The 13,089-nt window shown below is 44.9% G+C and overlaps 1 protein-coding gene across 2 annotated transcripts in view; it reads right to left on the bottom strand.

The window, feature by feature from the left end:
• Nucleotides 1-12,334, bottom strand: part of LMBRD1 (LMBR1 domain containing 1) — a 114,095-nt gene extending 101,761 nt beyond the window's left edge. Inside the window, exons 1-2 of one of the 2 annotated variants that reach the window (XM_082855785.1) lie at nucleotides 12,139-12,334; nucleotides 4,656-4,832 (exon numbers count right to left, since the gene is read on the bottom strand). In XM_082855785.1, the coding sequence (XP_082711911.1) occupies nucleotides 4,656-4,832; nucleotides 12,139-12,210 (249 nt within the window). In that variant the 5' untranslated portion in view covers nucleotides 12,211-12,334. Of the gene's footprint in view, nucleotides 1-4,655; nucleotides 4,833-11,908; nucleotides 12,009-12,138 lie in introns of those variants that run through there. The other variant, XM_082855786.1, reaches the window with a different exon arrangement.
• Nucleotides 12,335-13,089: the final 755 nt, after the last annotated feature.

Raw genomic sequence — 13,089 nt, 5'->3', positions numbered from 1 at the left:
GACAAAAGAGAGCTACTCAATTCACTCCCCAATCTAGAACCGACCGCCATCTGTACTCGAATGCTAGCCCTTCCTTCCGCCGAGCACCCGCACTATTTACAGCCAACCCTTTCCCTTTGGGTCCCCACCCCTCTGCCTTCGCAGGGACACTGCACCTGCAGCGATACCCTTTCTCTCCTCCCAGACCCCTCTCCCACTCTACTGAACCCTGAAGTACACATGCTCTAGTAGTTTCCATGAAAGGACACACCACCACCACAGATAAACACACCCCACCCCACCTCCTACTCCCCTGGAGGACAGAGCTTCCTGAAATGCTGTCAGCATCCCCTGTCACTGCTCCCTCACCTTCCGCCTGCACTCAGCCACTCCCACCAACTGCCCCGCGGCTCCACGGGGAGTGCAGTCACTCCCCTCCCTCTCTCCCTCCACCTCTCAGCATCACTCTTCCTGAAACACATTCTTCTCCTGAGAAGCCCCTCTTTTCGTTTTCCTTCCCACCTCCCAGGCTGCAGCCCCTCCCCTTGGGCCAGCTCCAGGTAACTAGCGCGGCTCTCGAATCCACGGCCCATGCCAAGCCTTGTCTGACCACTCAGTCTCCCCAGCTGCTGGACAGTGCATAGCTCTGAATACCGTGCACATGCTGATGACTTCCAGATACTTCTCTCCAACCCTAAGGTTTCCCTGGAGCTTCAACTCCCTGCTCGACGCCGCACTTGAATACGTATGATAGGCACCTTGAAGGTAACTTGTCCAAAATAAAATACGGCTCTTTTTCCTACATCCCTCACGTGCCCGTGTGCACACACAGGTCTAATTACTCCCCCAGGCTGCCCTATTTCTCTAAGGTGTACTAGGCTTTAGTGCTTCGTCAATCTCTAGTTTTCATTTTCCTTCCAGCCCCATATCTAATCCATCAGCCAATCCAAGCAGTTCTAGCTCCAAAATCCATACCGCTTTTAATCGCTTTTCCCCACTAGTACCCCTCTAACCCACATCACCTTTATTTTTTACCTTCACTAACTTCCCATTGTCCTTGGAAGAAAATCTAAACCCATTAACATGGCCTAAAAGTCACAATCTGTCCCCACCTTCTTCTTCATCTCAGCTCGTAGCAAAGCACGGCCCCCAATGCCACACCTCAGCCAACGGGCCAAAAGCACGTCTGCCTGAGGGCCTCCGTACCTGCTGCTGCTTCTCCCTGAGGCGGCCTTCACTCAGTTCCCACCTCCAGGACCCGGCAGCCTGGCCCTCTTCAGCCCGTTGTCCTGCCTCAACACCCGCAACCCAGCTGAGCCTCACATCGCTCTGTTCTGCATCCTCACAGGAGTGAGCGCTAGGAAGCTAGCTTGTTTGGTTTGTTGACTGTTGGTCTGCTCTCACAGAATGTGAGCTCCCTGAGAGCAGCGGCCTCGTTGGTTGTAATCGTTAATCTCTAGCATCAACGTCTCTGTCAGGTACACATTTCATACTTAGTCAATATTAAGTGCATGAATGTACTTAAGGTGTAGCGAAGAGTACAGAGTTCTAAGATAAAATTACCAGCATCTGAGAGTAGGAATGAGGCAGCAGTAGAGTTCAACCCAGACATCTCCTAATTATGGGCCATACAGAGACTAACCATCGATGGAGGGAAGGAGGAGGTGAACATTTTAGCTACCAAAACAAATGTTGTGATGCCATATCTTAACTACTGATTTTATTTTAATTTTACACACTGTATAAAATAAAGAATATTTGTTCACATTAGTGGCCATTTCTGATTTTTATGATTGGTATACTTTGTGTATATCACTAGCTAAAGTTATTGGTCAATTAGACACTACAATAGAACACTTCTGGCTATACTTTAAGGTTTTTTTTTTTTCTTTTTAATCTATAAAGTTAATTATTTCACAAAAACTAGAAACAAAGAAATTATCTGGCTGAAATTATTCATAGTGCCATGTGTTTAAAAAAAGGTGAATGGGGGCTTCCCTGGTGGCGCAGTGGTTGAGAATCCACCTGCCGATGCAGGGGACACAGGTTCATGCCCCGGTCCGGGAAGATCCCACATGCCGTGGAGCGGCTGGGCCCGTGAGCCATGGCCGCTGGGCCTGCGCGTCCAGAGCCTGTGCTCCGCAACGGGAGAGGCCACAGCAGTGAGAGGCTGGCATACCGCAACAAAAAAAAAAAAAAAAAAAGGTGAATGGAAACAGTTCAGACGTTATTACAATATACCCTTGGTCAAAAGAAGGCAGAAACAGCTAGGAAGGCAAATAAGCCAAAACAGGGAAAGTGTGTAGACTGCCTGCCTGGCACCCTCAGTTCCTACGCCAAATGTTAGCAGTCCTCGACATCTCGAGTTTCCAAACAATTATACCTTATAAGCAGGTCCCTAATCGGTTTAGAGGCTTCAATATTTGAGGCGGAAATGGAGAAAGTTAGACGATACTTATATTCATTTAGGAATAAGAAATGCACACTGTTATACTTAGGGTACAACATAATTCATCATGGAAAACAACGTCAACTTGCACATTCATCCTGACTAATAATGACAGAAGAGATTAAAGACACTGTGGGCACTTCTACCTGAAGACAGCTAAATTTACAGCTGCCGCATGAAGTCTGAAAACTAATTCTTAACTACCTACTCTTGTCTTTCACTAAGCACCCCAAGGGAATTCATTAATAACATTTTGGAGAAAATACTCGCTACGGTTTACTGGGGAAGTGTCCTTTGAAAGTCTTTTCAGTTCTCCTTTGAGTGTTAGCACATGCCAGCTTCAAATGACAACTCTTATGAATTTCACTAGTCCCCCATCCAGCCCTCCCAGAAAAAGACAGAAAGGGAAACAAAGAATGTTTAAAATATCAAGAAAGGCATCAAAGTATTGGGAAAACAACTGGTACATTAAGCTGAGTTATCTAAAAACAAACAGAACTAAACAGAGACAACTAAGTAAATGAACAGCAGGAAAAAAAAACATACAATTGCTGAATAAATAATCCCTCAATAATGAAAGAAAACATTTTTTTTTTTAATTGGGGGAAAAAACACTAACATGGAATCTTTCCCTTCTAATTATTGGTGCACATTCAGATTTAACAACCATGAAATAAGCACATTAACTACAGTTATATATTTTCTTCTCTTTTGGGGCATATTATTAATAAAATAAATGCCCCAAGTTTTTATGGGTAATACTTTTGCTTCTTTAGGTGGGTGAATTCCTAAGTCTTGTTTAAACAAGTATAAATGCAATCTCACGGGTTAAAAAAAACAAAAGTAAAACAAAAAACTAGTACCCAGAAAGTGACTACTAAATTAAGCATGGTCCCAGGACAACTACATAATCTAAGGGCAAGTTCATAATTTCATGAAAATACTTACTTTAGAAATTTCAAGATGAAAACATAATCCCACAAAATCTAAACAAATCAAATATTCTAAATTTAAAACTTAAAAAATCTCCTACTCAAACAACAATTATACAAGGGATAACACTACTTCCACTGTATCAGATGGATAGATACAGATAGAGGTACAGATCCAGATCCCAGTGAGCAAAGAGCCTTGGAGCCAGACTGCAGAACTTCAAATCCCAGCAACAGCACTTACAAACCCCAAGACCTGAGATGGGTCACGTCACCTCTCTGAACCCTGGCTTCCTGCCCATAAAAACAGATAACACTATCTACCTCACAGGGCTGTTGGGACATTAATGGCGTGAAGACATGTAAACCATTTAGGAAAGGGTCTGACACATAGTAAATACTGAACAAATGTTAGTTACTACCTCTGTACAGTGTTTGGCACATACTAAGTGGTCAACTGATACTCGCTAAATGAATGACTGACCTACAGAAAATAACCGTAGTTTTCACAGCAATCAGAATCTATCCAAACCTAACTACCCAAAATTACCAAATCATTTCAGCCCAGTTGGTCCAATTCAGGAACTTATTTTGGAACCATGCATTATTGAGATAACTGAAATAATATTTCATTCAAATATTTAAGTACCTACTGCTTGTCAGACACTGGGCATACAGAAACAAACAAGATACAGTTCCTGCCTCATAGAAGGTTACACTAATAAGAAATGTAAAAGTAACCTGCATAATTGAAAAGGAACTCGGAAATTTTCCAGTCCAACACCGTGCATTTTAAAAATGAGGAACTTGAAGTCCAGAAAAGTTCAATTTGGCCAAAGACACAAGTTAGACAGTGCGAATCAAGATTAGAACTCAGGTCTGATAACCCGCAGCCCACATCACAGTGACTCAGAGTACTCAATGTGACATAGAGATGAAGACCCTAATCTGCCACTAACAAAATCCCTTCTGCATTATCTACGTACTGCATTGATGCAGATCAAGTCAAACAGACTTCAAGGGAGCTGCAAGAGGCACAAAAATAACCCTATTATGATTACTTAGCACATTTTCCAATTAACAAAGGTATTCTTCACACTCGGATGGGTGTAAGTCAGCGAGCAGTCTGTTCCATGTAGTTGTCACATGCTCGGCCTCTATGTGCATTTCCATTCTCGCTTATTCCCAGAGACGACAATAAAACACAACATACACTGCACTGCTAAACATTTCAGTAAATACTTAATTGCCAAGAATATGAAAGGGAAAAATTCCCATAGTATGATGATAATTACCTTAAATGTACCATTTTGGTTTTTCATGTAGGAAACCAAAAATATATCCACTGGTAGAAGTGCTGATGTGATGAGAGCAATCGCCAGAGAAAAGATCGCTGTTATGGTGGAGACAACTTCACTTTCCCGCTGACTTTGATATTTACGAACATAAACCCAGCAGAATGCCAAAATAGCCTGAAATAGAACAGAAAGAAATGTTTTGTTACTGCCCTATGTATTCTCTAAAACTGATTTTAGTCTGTGTTTGTAAGTTCCCAATGGGAAACATTATGTCAAGTAGCGATTCTTCCGGATGTGCAAGCAACATCCACTACCCCTTATAAATTTATTCAAGATTTATAACTTTCAAAGCCGAGTTCATGAAAGCAGTACAACTTCACTTGGGTGCCAAGACACCAAAAAAACAAGCAAAAGTTATCAATAACAGTGCTCAGTTACATATTTCCTCACTGAACACAGTATAACCATTCATGGTTTCACACAACATTACAGTTCTAACTAGCTCTGAATACTTTTCCCTATAGATCTCCCCAACCTAAAGAAGACATAACTAGTAGTTATTCTATCGTATTCTTACTGCTGAAGCATCACAGAATACCACTTGAATTAAAATTAACTTCTGTCCCATTATGACAGTTCAAGAGTACCATTCAACTAAAGATTAACTGCCAATAATCACCATGCAATTGACACATTATATTATAATTCACATTTCAAAGGGCATTAAACGAAGAAAAGTGAACACTGAAAATGGATGCACGTGCACTGCAAGGAACTTTTCAGGGAAAAAGTACACTCAGAGGTACTGAGGTTGACGTCTCAACAAGGTACTCTTAATAGTCATCTCCATCTTCCTAGAAACTAACAGAGGGTATAGGACTGTACTCTCGCAATCCTCTAACTTCAGATTCCAGCATCAGAATCCCCTGGAGGGCTGCTAAAGCACAGAGTTCCAGATCCAACAGGTCTGGAGAAGGTCCAGAAAACCTGCATTTGTCACAAGTTCCCAGGTGAGGCTGATGCTGGTCCAAGGACTACACTTCGAGAACCTCCGCCCTAATCCTAGGGGAAGCAGACAGATCCTGAATCAGTGATTCTCAACCTTGGCTGGGTTAGAATCCCCTGGGTAAAAACTTAAATTCCTACCTGTACACCCACCCGCAAACCACTTCAATCAGAGAGTGAGGCTCCTCCAGGCAGCACTTCAAATGCCTGAGGATTCCAATCTGAGGCGAACCAGGGTTTTAACCAAGCTCTATCAAAGCCCTGGGACACAAGCTTAGTTTTGGCATTTCATTCTTTTCAACAGATTTAACTTTCACTGTAAGCAGACAGGGCAGGGATTCCCTAGAGAAAGAGAACCAGGCATGGCCTTCTTGACTTAAGAGAAGCCACTTGTGGCCCAAGCCATCTAAGCCTGGCTACAGCGCACTTGCTTGAATGGGTCTCAGTAACTAAAGATCTTAAAGGAACAAAAGACTTATCAGGTGAGAGAAGTAACAACAGTAAAGATAATAAATCAGTTGTAAACTCCCAATTCTGTTTCAACAGGTGGTAAAGATTAGCCTGAAGCACTTTCTCGAGGTGTTTTGCAGAATTTCACCCCGCCTGGGGTGCTCAACCACTAGATCAACTGGAACCTAAGGGGTGATGATGTTGACCTTTTCTGACCCTAGTGACTCGAATCAATTAAAGCTTGGACTCTGTGGACCTTTGCCCCAATTCTATTCCTCTGCTCAAGCCCCTTAATAATATGCATACACCCTTAGCTTAAAACTCCCCCAATCTTGCTGTTGAGGAGACACTGCTTTGGGAAGGCTCCCCAGTGTTCTCCCTACTCCTGCTCTTCGGCTTGGTTGTGTCTTTTGGTTCAACACCCATCAACAGGCAAACGCAGTTTTTCATGTAACGTTACTTCCCTTCTAGTTCAGGAGCCAGAACTGAACTAAGCACCGCCTAACTAACCTAAGCATCACCTAACTAGTTTCAGTTTCCAAATTCTCCAACCACAGTCAAGATATAAGAACAGTTCCATCACTGCAGAAAAATCCCCTTTGCCCCTCCAGAGTTAACCCGTCTCTCTACTCCCCAGCCCTCGACAACCACTATCTGTTATCTGTCCCCATACCTTCTGCTTTTTCTAGAATGTCATCATGTCCTTATATAGCATGTCTTTTGAGTCTGGCTTCTTTCACTTAGCATAATGAATCTGAAATCCATCCAAGTTGTTGCATGTAATTCCTTTACATTATTAACATTTCAGTTGGTATCAGAATAGCAGGAAAAAATAAGGTGAAAAGGAAAATGTGCTCCTGGGAACCTGGTTGTTGGAGAGAAAGAAACAAAGGAGGGGAGGGAGGGAGGGAGGGAGGGAGGGAGGAAGGAAGGAAGGGAGGGAGAGAAAGAAAGAGAGGGAGGGAGGGAGGAAGGGAGAGAGGGAGGGGGGAGAGAGAGAGAAAGAAAGAAAGAAAAGGAAGGAAGGAAGGGAGGGAGAGAGAAAGAAAGCTTCGAAGGGAGAGAGAAAGATAGGAGAGAGAGGGAGGGAGGGAGGAAGAAAGGGGGAAGAGAGAGAGAGAGAAAGAAAGAAAAAGAAAGAAAGGAAGGAAGGGAAGGAGGGGAAGAGAGAAAGAAGACCTTCATTCAAATTCCGGCTTAACAACTTACTAATTTCTTTTTGTTCTGGAAAATATTCTTTCATAAAATGTTACTTATATTAATATTTAATGGGTCTGTTTCTAAATTAATTGACAGTTATTTAAAATATTCCCCAATTATTTTGGAAGCCACTGGAAGATGAATCTTTTCTTTCTATCCTGACACAAAGTGCTCAATAAATTTTTTGTTTGACTTCAAGGAGATCTGCACTTTTACAAAGTTCAGAGTGACAGGTATTACTGCAAAGGAAGGAGTTTGCCAATAACAGGCAGGGAAAGGGCAACGCAGGCAAAATAGTTAAGCCAGAGGTTCCCAAACTTTTTGGTCTCAAGGTCCCTTTACAGTCTTAAAACAGAACCCCAAACAGTTGTTTACAGGTTAAATCTGTAACAGGGAAGAGCTAAATCAGACTCCAAGTTGGATCTGTTTCTTTGACTTTAACCTTTGCTTTTCCTTGCTTTTGTTATTATAACCATACCTAATGGCCTGCCTCAGGGAACCCGCCTGCCTGTGAATGGCTGCAAGGAAAAAGAAACTAACACATCCCCTCTCCCAGGCTGGTCATTCCAGGAAGTGTTTTGCAAGACTGATGGCCCTTTTACTTTACTTCCTCAAGGCCTCTCCCTCTCTGATTCTGCAAAAGAAACTGGCATCCCGACCCCATAAGGTGGTTTTTCAGAGACACTAGTCCACCATCTTCTCGGTCTGCGAGTAAAGTCGTATTCCTTGCCCGGACACCTCATCTCGGGTTCACTGGCCTGTCATGCGGCGAGCAGAGCGAGCTTGGACTCGGTAACAAATCTATCAATAGTTACTACGTTATAAAATAAACCAAATGTCCTCAACTGTAAGATAGAAATAAGAATACTTCTTTCATAGCAGGTTATAAAAACTGAATGAAGGGTTTAGCACAGCGCCACAAACAGCAGCAATTATTATTAAATGTCATATGAAATAACATCTTAGAGGATTTCATAAAAGAAACCAATGCATAATTTTGCTAACAACTATAAGGAAATGTTTAGAGCAGTCCCCAACGCCTCCCAAGAGATTGTGATTTCACCTGTCTGGGCATTAGGGCTTTTAACACTCCCCAGGTGGCTTTAATGAGCAGTCAAGGTGGAGAAGCACCTGGGCAGAGGCAGACATGAGAACAGATAAACTTTTGTTAAATGAACGCACACACCTACTGCCTGGGATCTTGTCGAACTGCAGATTCTGATTCGGTGGGGCTGGGGTCTTATATTTTGTATTTCTCACAAGTTCCCAGATGATGCCCTCACTTTGAGTAACAAGAGTAAACTTGCTTTACAGAAACGGAGACTCAATCTTGTACAGTAACGGGAAGTGCAACTGGAGAGACGGTGTAAACCAAATTACTGAGCATCCTGCAGGGGGAGGCTTAGGTAGAGGAGCTCAGATTGACAGAGTAAACACGGACAGTTAGACTATAGGCTTTGGAGGGGCCAAGTCTCACCTTGCCTTATGCAGCAGAAGAAAATGAAGTCCATCCTGTTTGCCCAAGGTTACAAAAGTAGTCAGTCTCAGTGTTCTGATTCTTTAGAAGATGACTGGCAGCAGTTCTCAAAGTGTTAAGTCCCCAGACCCCTGGCAGTCCCACAACCCTTTCTGGGGATTTGCAAATTGAAACTAACCCCATAATAATACTAAGACGTCATCCGCCTTTGTCACTATGTTGATACATGCACTGATGGTGCAAAAGCCTCGATGGGGAAAACTGCTGGCGATTTAAGCAGGAATCAAGACAATGGCACCAAACGTGCCAGTAGTCATCTTACTCTTTACCACCACACCACACTCACATAAGGGGGAAAAAAATTTTTTTTTAAAGACTATTTAACTTAAAACTATAATTGACAAAGCAGTAAATGTTACCTTTAATAAACTTCAACACTTGACTCTTTTAATACTCTGTGGGGAAATGCATACTGGAAGTATGTACTCAACCTGCGATGGCTGGCTGCCCCCAGGAAAAGCACCTCAGTATTTAAGAGTCAAAAGCCAAACTAGGCACTATTTCCAAGCAACATCATTTTCACTTGAAAGCACAAGTGACTAACTATGGTTATTCAGACTTGGATATTTGGCAGATTTTGTCTAAATGAACAAAGGAAGCCGATCAGTTCAAGAAAAACAACTGACAGTATTTGTTACAGGTGATAAAATTCAAGCTTTCAAATGAAAACCAGACTTTTGGAAAACCTGTATCCACGACTGTGAGCTTGACAATTCATTTCTGAGACATTTCTTCTGACAAGATCAGTAGTGATACTGATGAATGTGATATTTTGATTTATATAATGAAAGGTATCCATATTTGGAAGATCTGCATAACTCAGTGAACCAGTATTTTCTAAATGATCAAATGCATCACATTATAAAACCACACACGGGGAAAGATCCATTCAAAGTACAACGTGGACTTTAATACAACTGAACAAAAGTTCATTGATAGGGTTTCAGGAACCATATTTCATATTAAGAAGCTTCTACTTACTGAGTTTTGGTGTAGTATTATAGAACAAGGTCCACAATGACCTAAAAGATACTCTGCTTCCAACTGCATATCACTAAAACTTCATATACTTCAACCAAAATAATCTCTGAAAAGGCTGAATGCAGAAGCAGACATGAGAATTCAGCTCTCTTCTAATAATCCAGGAACTAAAGAGACTTGCAGAAAATTAAACAATGGCCCTCATTGCTAATTTCTTTCTACTCCAACAACTAATTTCAGACCTTTAATTCCCTTCTCAGTTTATCTTGTTCCCACTGTAATATCACCAACTTAAATGGCTTCCCTTCATTATCTACCCAAAGTCTGCCTCAATTCCACTTTCTCCCGATATTGTTCTCTATTCTCTGAAGTCCTATTTAATTCATAAAACCATACTTTGGTTTTCAGTACTTAAAATAACCTGTTACAAGAATTTTTGCTTTCCCACCTATCTTCAGGCCCTCCTAAAGGCCACATTTTGCTTTGTTTGCGTCCTCCTACAATTTACAGCACAACTGCTGTACCTTACATGTTTTTCACTGATAACTGCCAAGAGACTCCCCCCTGAACTTTGATACAGGTTACCTGCTCCTTTGTTTTCCTCTGTCAGGGAGGAGGAAATGTACCTTTCGTTCTTCAGTTCTTCTGACTGGTCTAACAACTAAATTGACATGAGATAGATCAACAGGAGAAAATCAAACAAACGCTTGAGAACATGTATACAGGGGAGAGACCCAAGAAAACTCGCCAAAATGGCCAAAGCCCTCACCTTAAATACCACTTTCAGCTATAGACAGAGGATCCTGGCGGGGGGTGGTTTGGGACTTCAACAGGGAGGAAGGCAATTCACAGGCAGACAGAAAGCAAAACGTTGGCCAATACACTTTTGCTGGGCCAGGCAGACACAACAGGACAGAGGGACTTGGATATCTAGGCCCAGCGGAGAACCACCACCATCACGCCTAGCCCACATCCTCTGCAGATATCTCAGGTGACGACTCTATTTTGGGAACAAGCCCCTTACCTAAAATTCTCCCAGCAGCTAAGACAGAGGTAAAAAAGAAAGATTTCCCGAGTCTTCTGTTTCTTACATATAATCAGCCTGAACTAACCATCAAGCCAGAGAGACATTCCGGGGCGCCAAATTTTGCTCCCCTACAAAGTCAAGTGAATACGAGGGTATGGAAAAGCCAGTGAACTCTCCAAGTACAGGCTTTGGAAACCACAGCCAACCTTCACGGTTCCCACTTTTCTCCAAGCAGAATAAAGTGTGCTCCGGGGTAAAGGCATTATTACTTTCCGGGCGAGGGGTAAAAGCAACAAGAGAAGCCTTTTCAAGTTTTCGCACTTTGGAGGGGAGAGTAGTTTCCGCTGCAACACCTACTGGAAAAACAGACACACTGGAAAAACACAGAGGTTGCAGACACGGTAGTGGAATCAAGAAAGCGAAGTAAAATAAGACAAGTCTTGATTTCAACAAGTGAAGTAAACAGTTTTTTGGTTCGATTTTGTTGTTTTCCTAATGCAAAGTGGCAAAATACTTTGGGGCAGATAGTTGTCCTGTTGTCCTGTTGGGCTGGAGACCACGAGGGAAGAGTGAGACTGGGGAAGGGTACGAAGAGAAATAAACTGAATTCCCAAATAAAAGGCTTTTAATATAGGTTAGGGAAGTACAACCTAGGCCATTTGGCCCATTAAGGCCCACGTTTTGCTCACTGGAGAAACAGGAACCAGGGGGCTGGGAAGGAGGCACCTGAAGTCAGACAGGTGGGTACACAGACCCTGACACCGTCAGTGACCAGGGGCCCAGCTCCGCCCTGCACAGGTTTTCGCCCATCAGAGACCAGGAAGGAACGCGAAACCCAGCGTCAGAACGAACACCGCACGTCACCAAGGCAGGGTCTCACAATGGGGAGAGAAGGCTGAAGACCCCCCATCCTAAGGGAAGGGACAAGGTGGACCACTCAGAGGGGCAGAGACACCCCCCCCTCCCGGGGCGACGACGCGGCGCCCACGGGACTCGAGCAGGCGGGCGCTCCCGGCTCCCAGGGCCCCTCCTCTCCCCAGGCCCCCATACCCAGGTGCGCCAGCGCGGAGTCCGGGTCAGGACGCAGCCACCAGCCGGGGGGAACACCCCGCGCGGGCAACGAGGGGCCGGCGCGCCCCTCACCGCGGCCCAGCCCGGGGCCCCCGCAGCCCCCGCAGGAGCGGGCGGGGCGGGGCAAGGAGGGTCCCGGCCCCGGAGACCAACGGCGGGGCTGCCCCTCCCCCGTCCAGGCCCTGGGGAACTCCAAGCGTCTCCCCTACCAGGAGCAGGAGGCCGAAGATGCACCAGCCGATCACCAGCTCGGCTGACGCCGCACCCGCCGCCGTCGCCATCTTCGCTTCCGGCCGGGACAGCCCCGGCGAAGAGTGGAAACTGAGGGGAGAAGGGAGCGAGCGCAGGACTCGGCCCAGCGGACCCTAAAGGTTAAAGGGGCGGAGGGGCGGAGCGCCTGGTTGCCTAGGAGACCGGACCCGCGAGCGGCCCCTGGCGACAAGCGGCCGGGGGCGGGGCGCGTCCGGGACGCTGTGACATCACGCGCTGCCGGCTGCGGGGCGGGGCGGGGTTTCTGAGGAGGCGTGGTCTCCCGGCCACGTCACCTCTGTGGAATACTTAATTAGGTCCTGGCTGCTGAACCGGAAAAGCTAGGAGCCCACGCGCGGTGCAGGTGTTGTTTCTGCAGAGCCCGGCCGCCTTGGGGGCTTCCCCTGCCGCTGTAAAGGAAGAAGCTCCCTAGTGTCCAAGGCAGAAGTCCTCCCCAGGTTGCAGGCATGGCGGACTATGAAGGGAACGTTTCCCAGCTGCCCAAATGACCTTCTGATTTGCTGGCACCGGGGCCCAGCCTGAGTAGCTGCTGGGCTGGACGCTGCCTTATCATGTGATGTTATGGCCTTTATATTTAGATCTCTACATTCCTGTAAATTTCCATGATGACTTTATACCCTAAACGTACTTGACTCTGAACATATCAGAATGAAATCGCAGCTACTCGTGATGTTCATAAATAAGTGAGCAAGGTACCACCATAGGCCCATAGTGAAGCCCACGGAATGGTTCCGGGGTGGCTTGCCTGGGTCCATGGAGCGTGGGTACATCGTTAACCACTGAATTGAGCAAACTTATTTGTAGTCACAACACAACTTTATGGATGAAGCCCACATCTCTTGACAATGCATTATGTGGTTATGTTACCCCTGACCTGTTACAGGCTGGAA

Source organism: Leucopleurus acutus (genome assembly GCF_964270905.1).
Source record: "Leucopleurus acutus genome assembly, chromosome: 15".
Taxonomy (NCBI): domain Eukaryota; kingdom Metazoa; phylum Chordata; class Mammalia; order Artiodactyla; family Delphinidae; genus Leucopleurus; species Leucopleurus acutus.
This window is presented reverse-complemented; position numbering and strand designations above follow the sequence as displayed.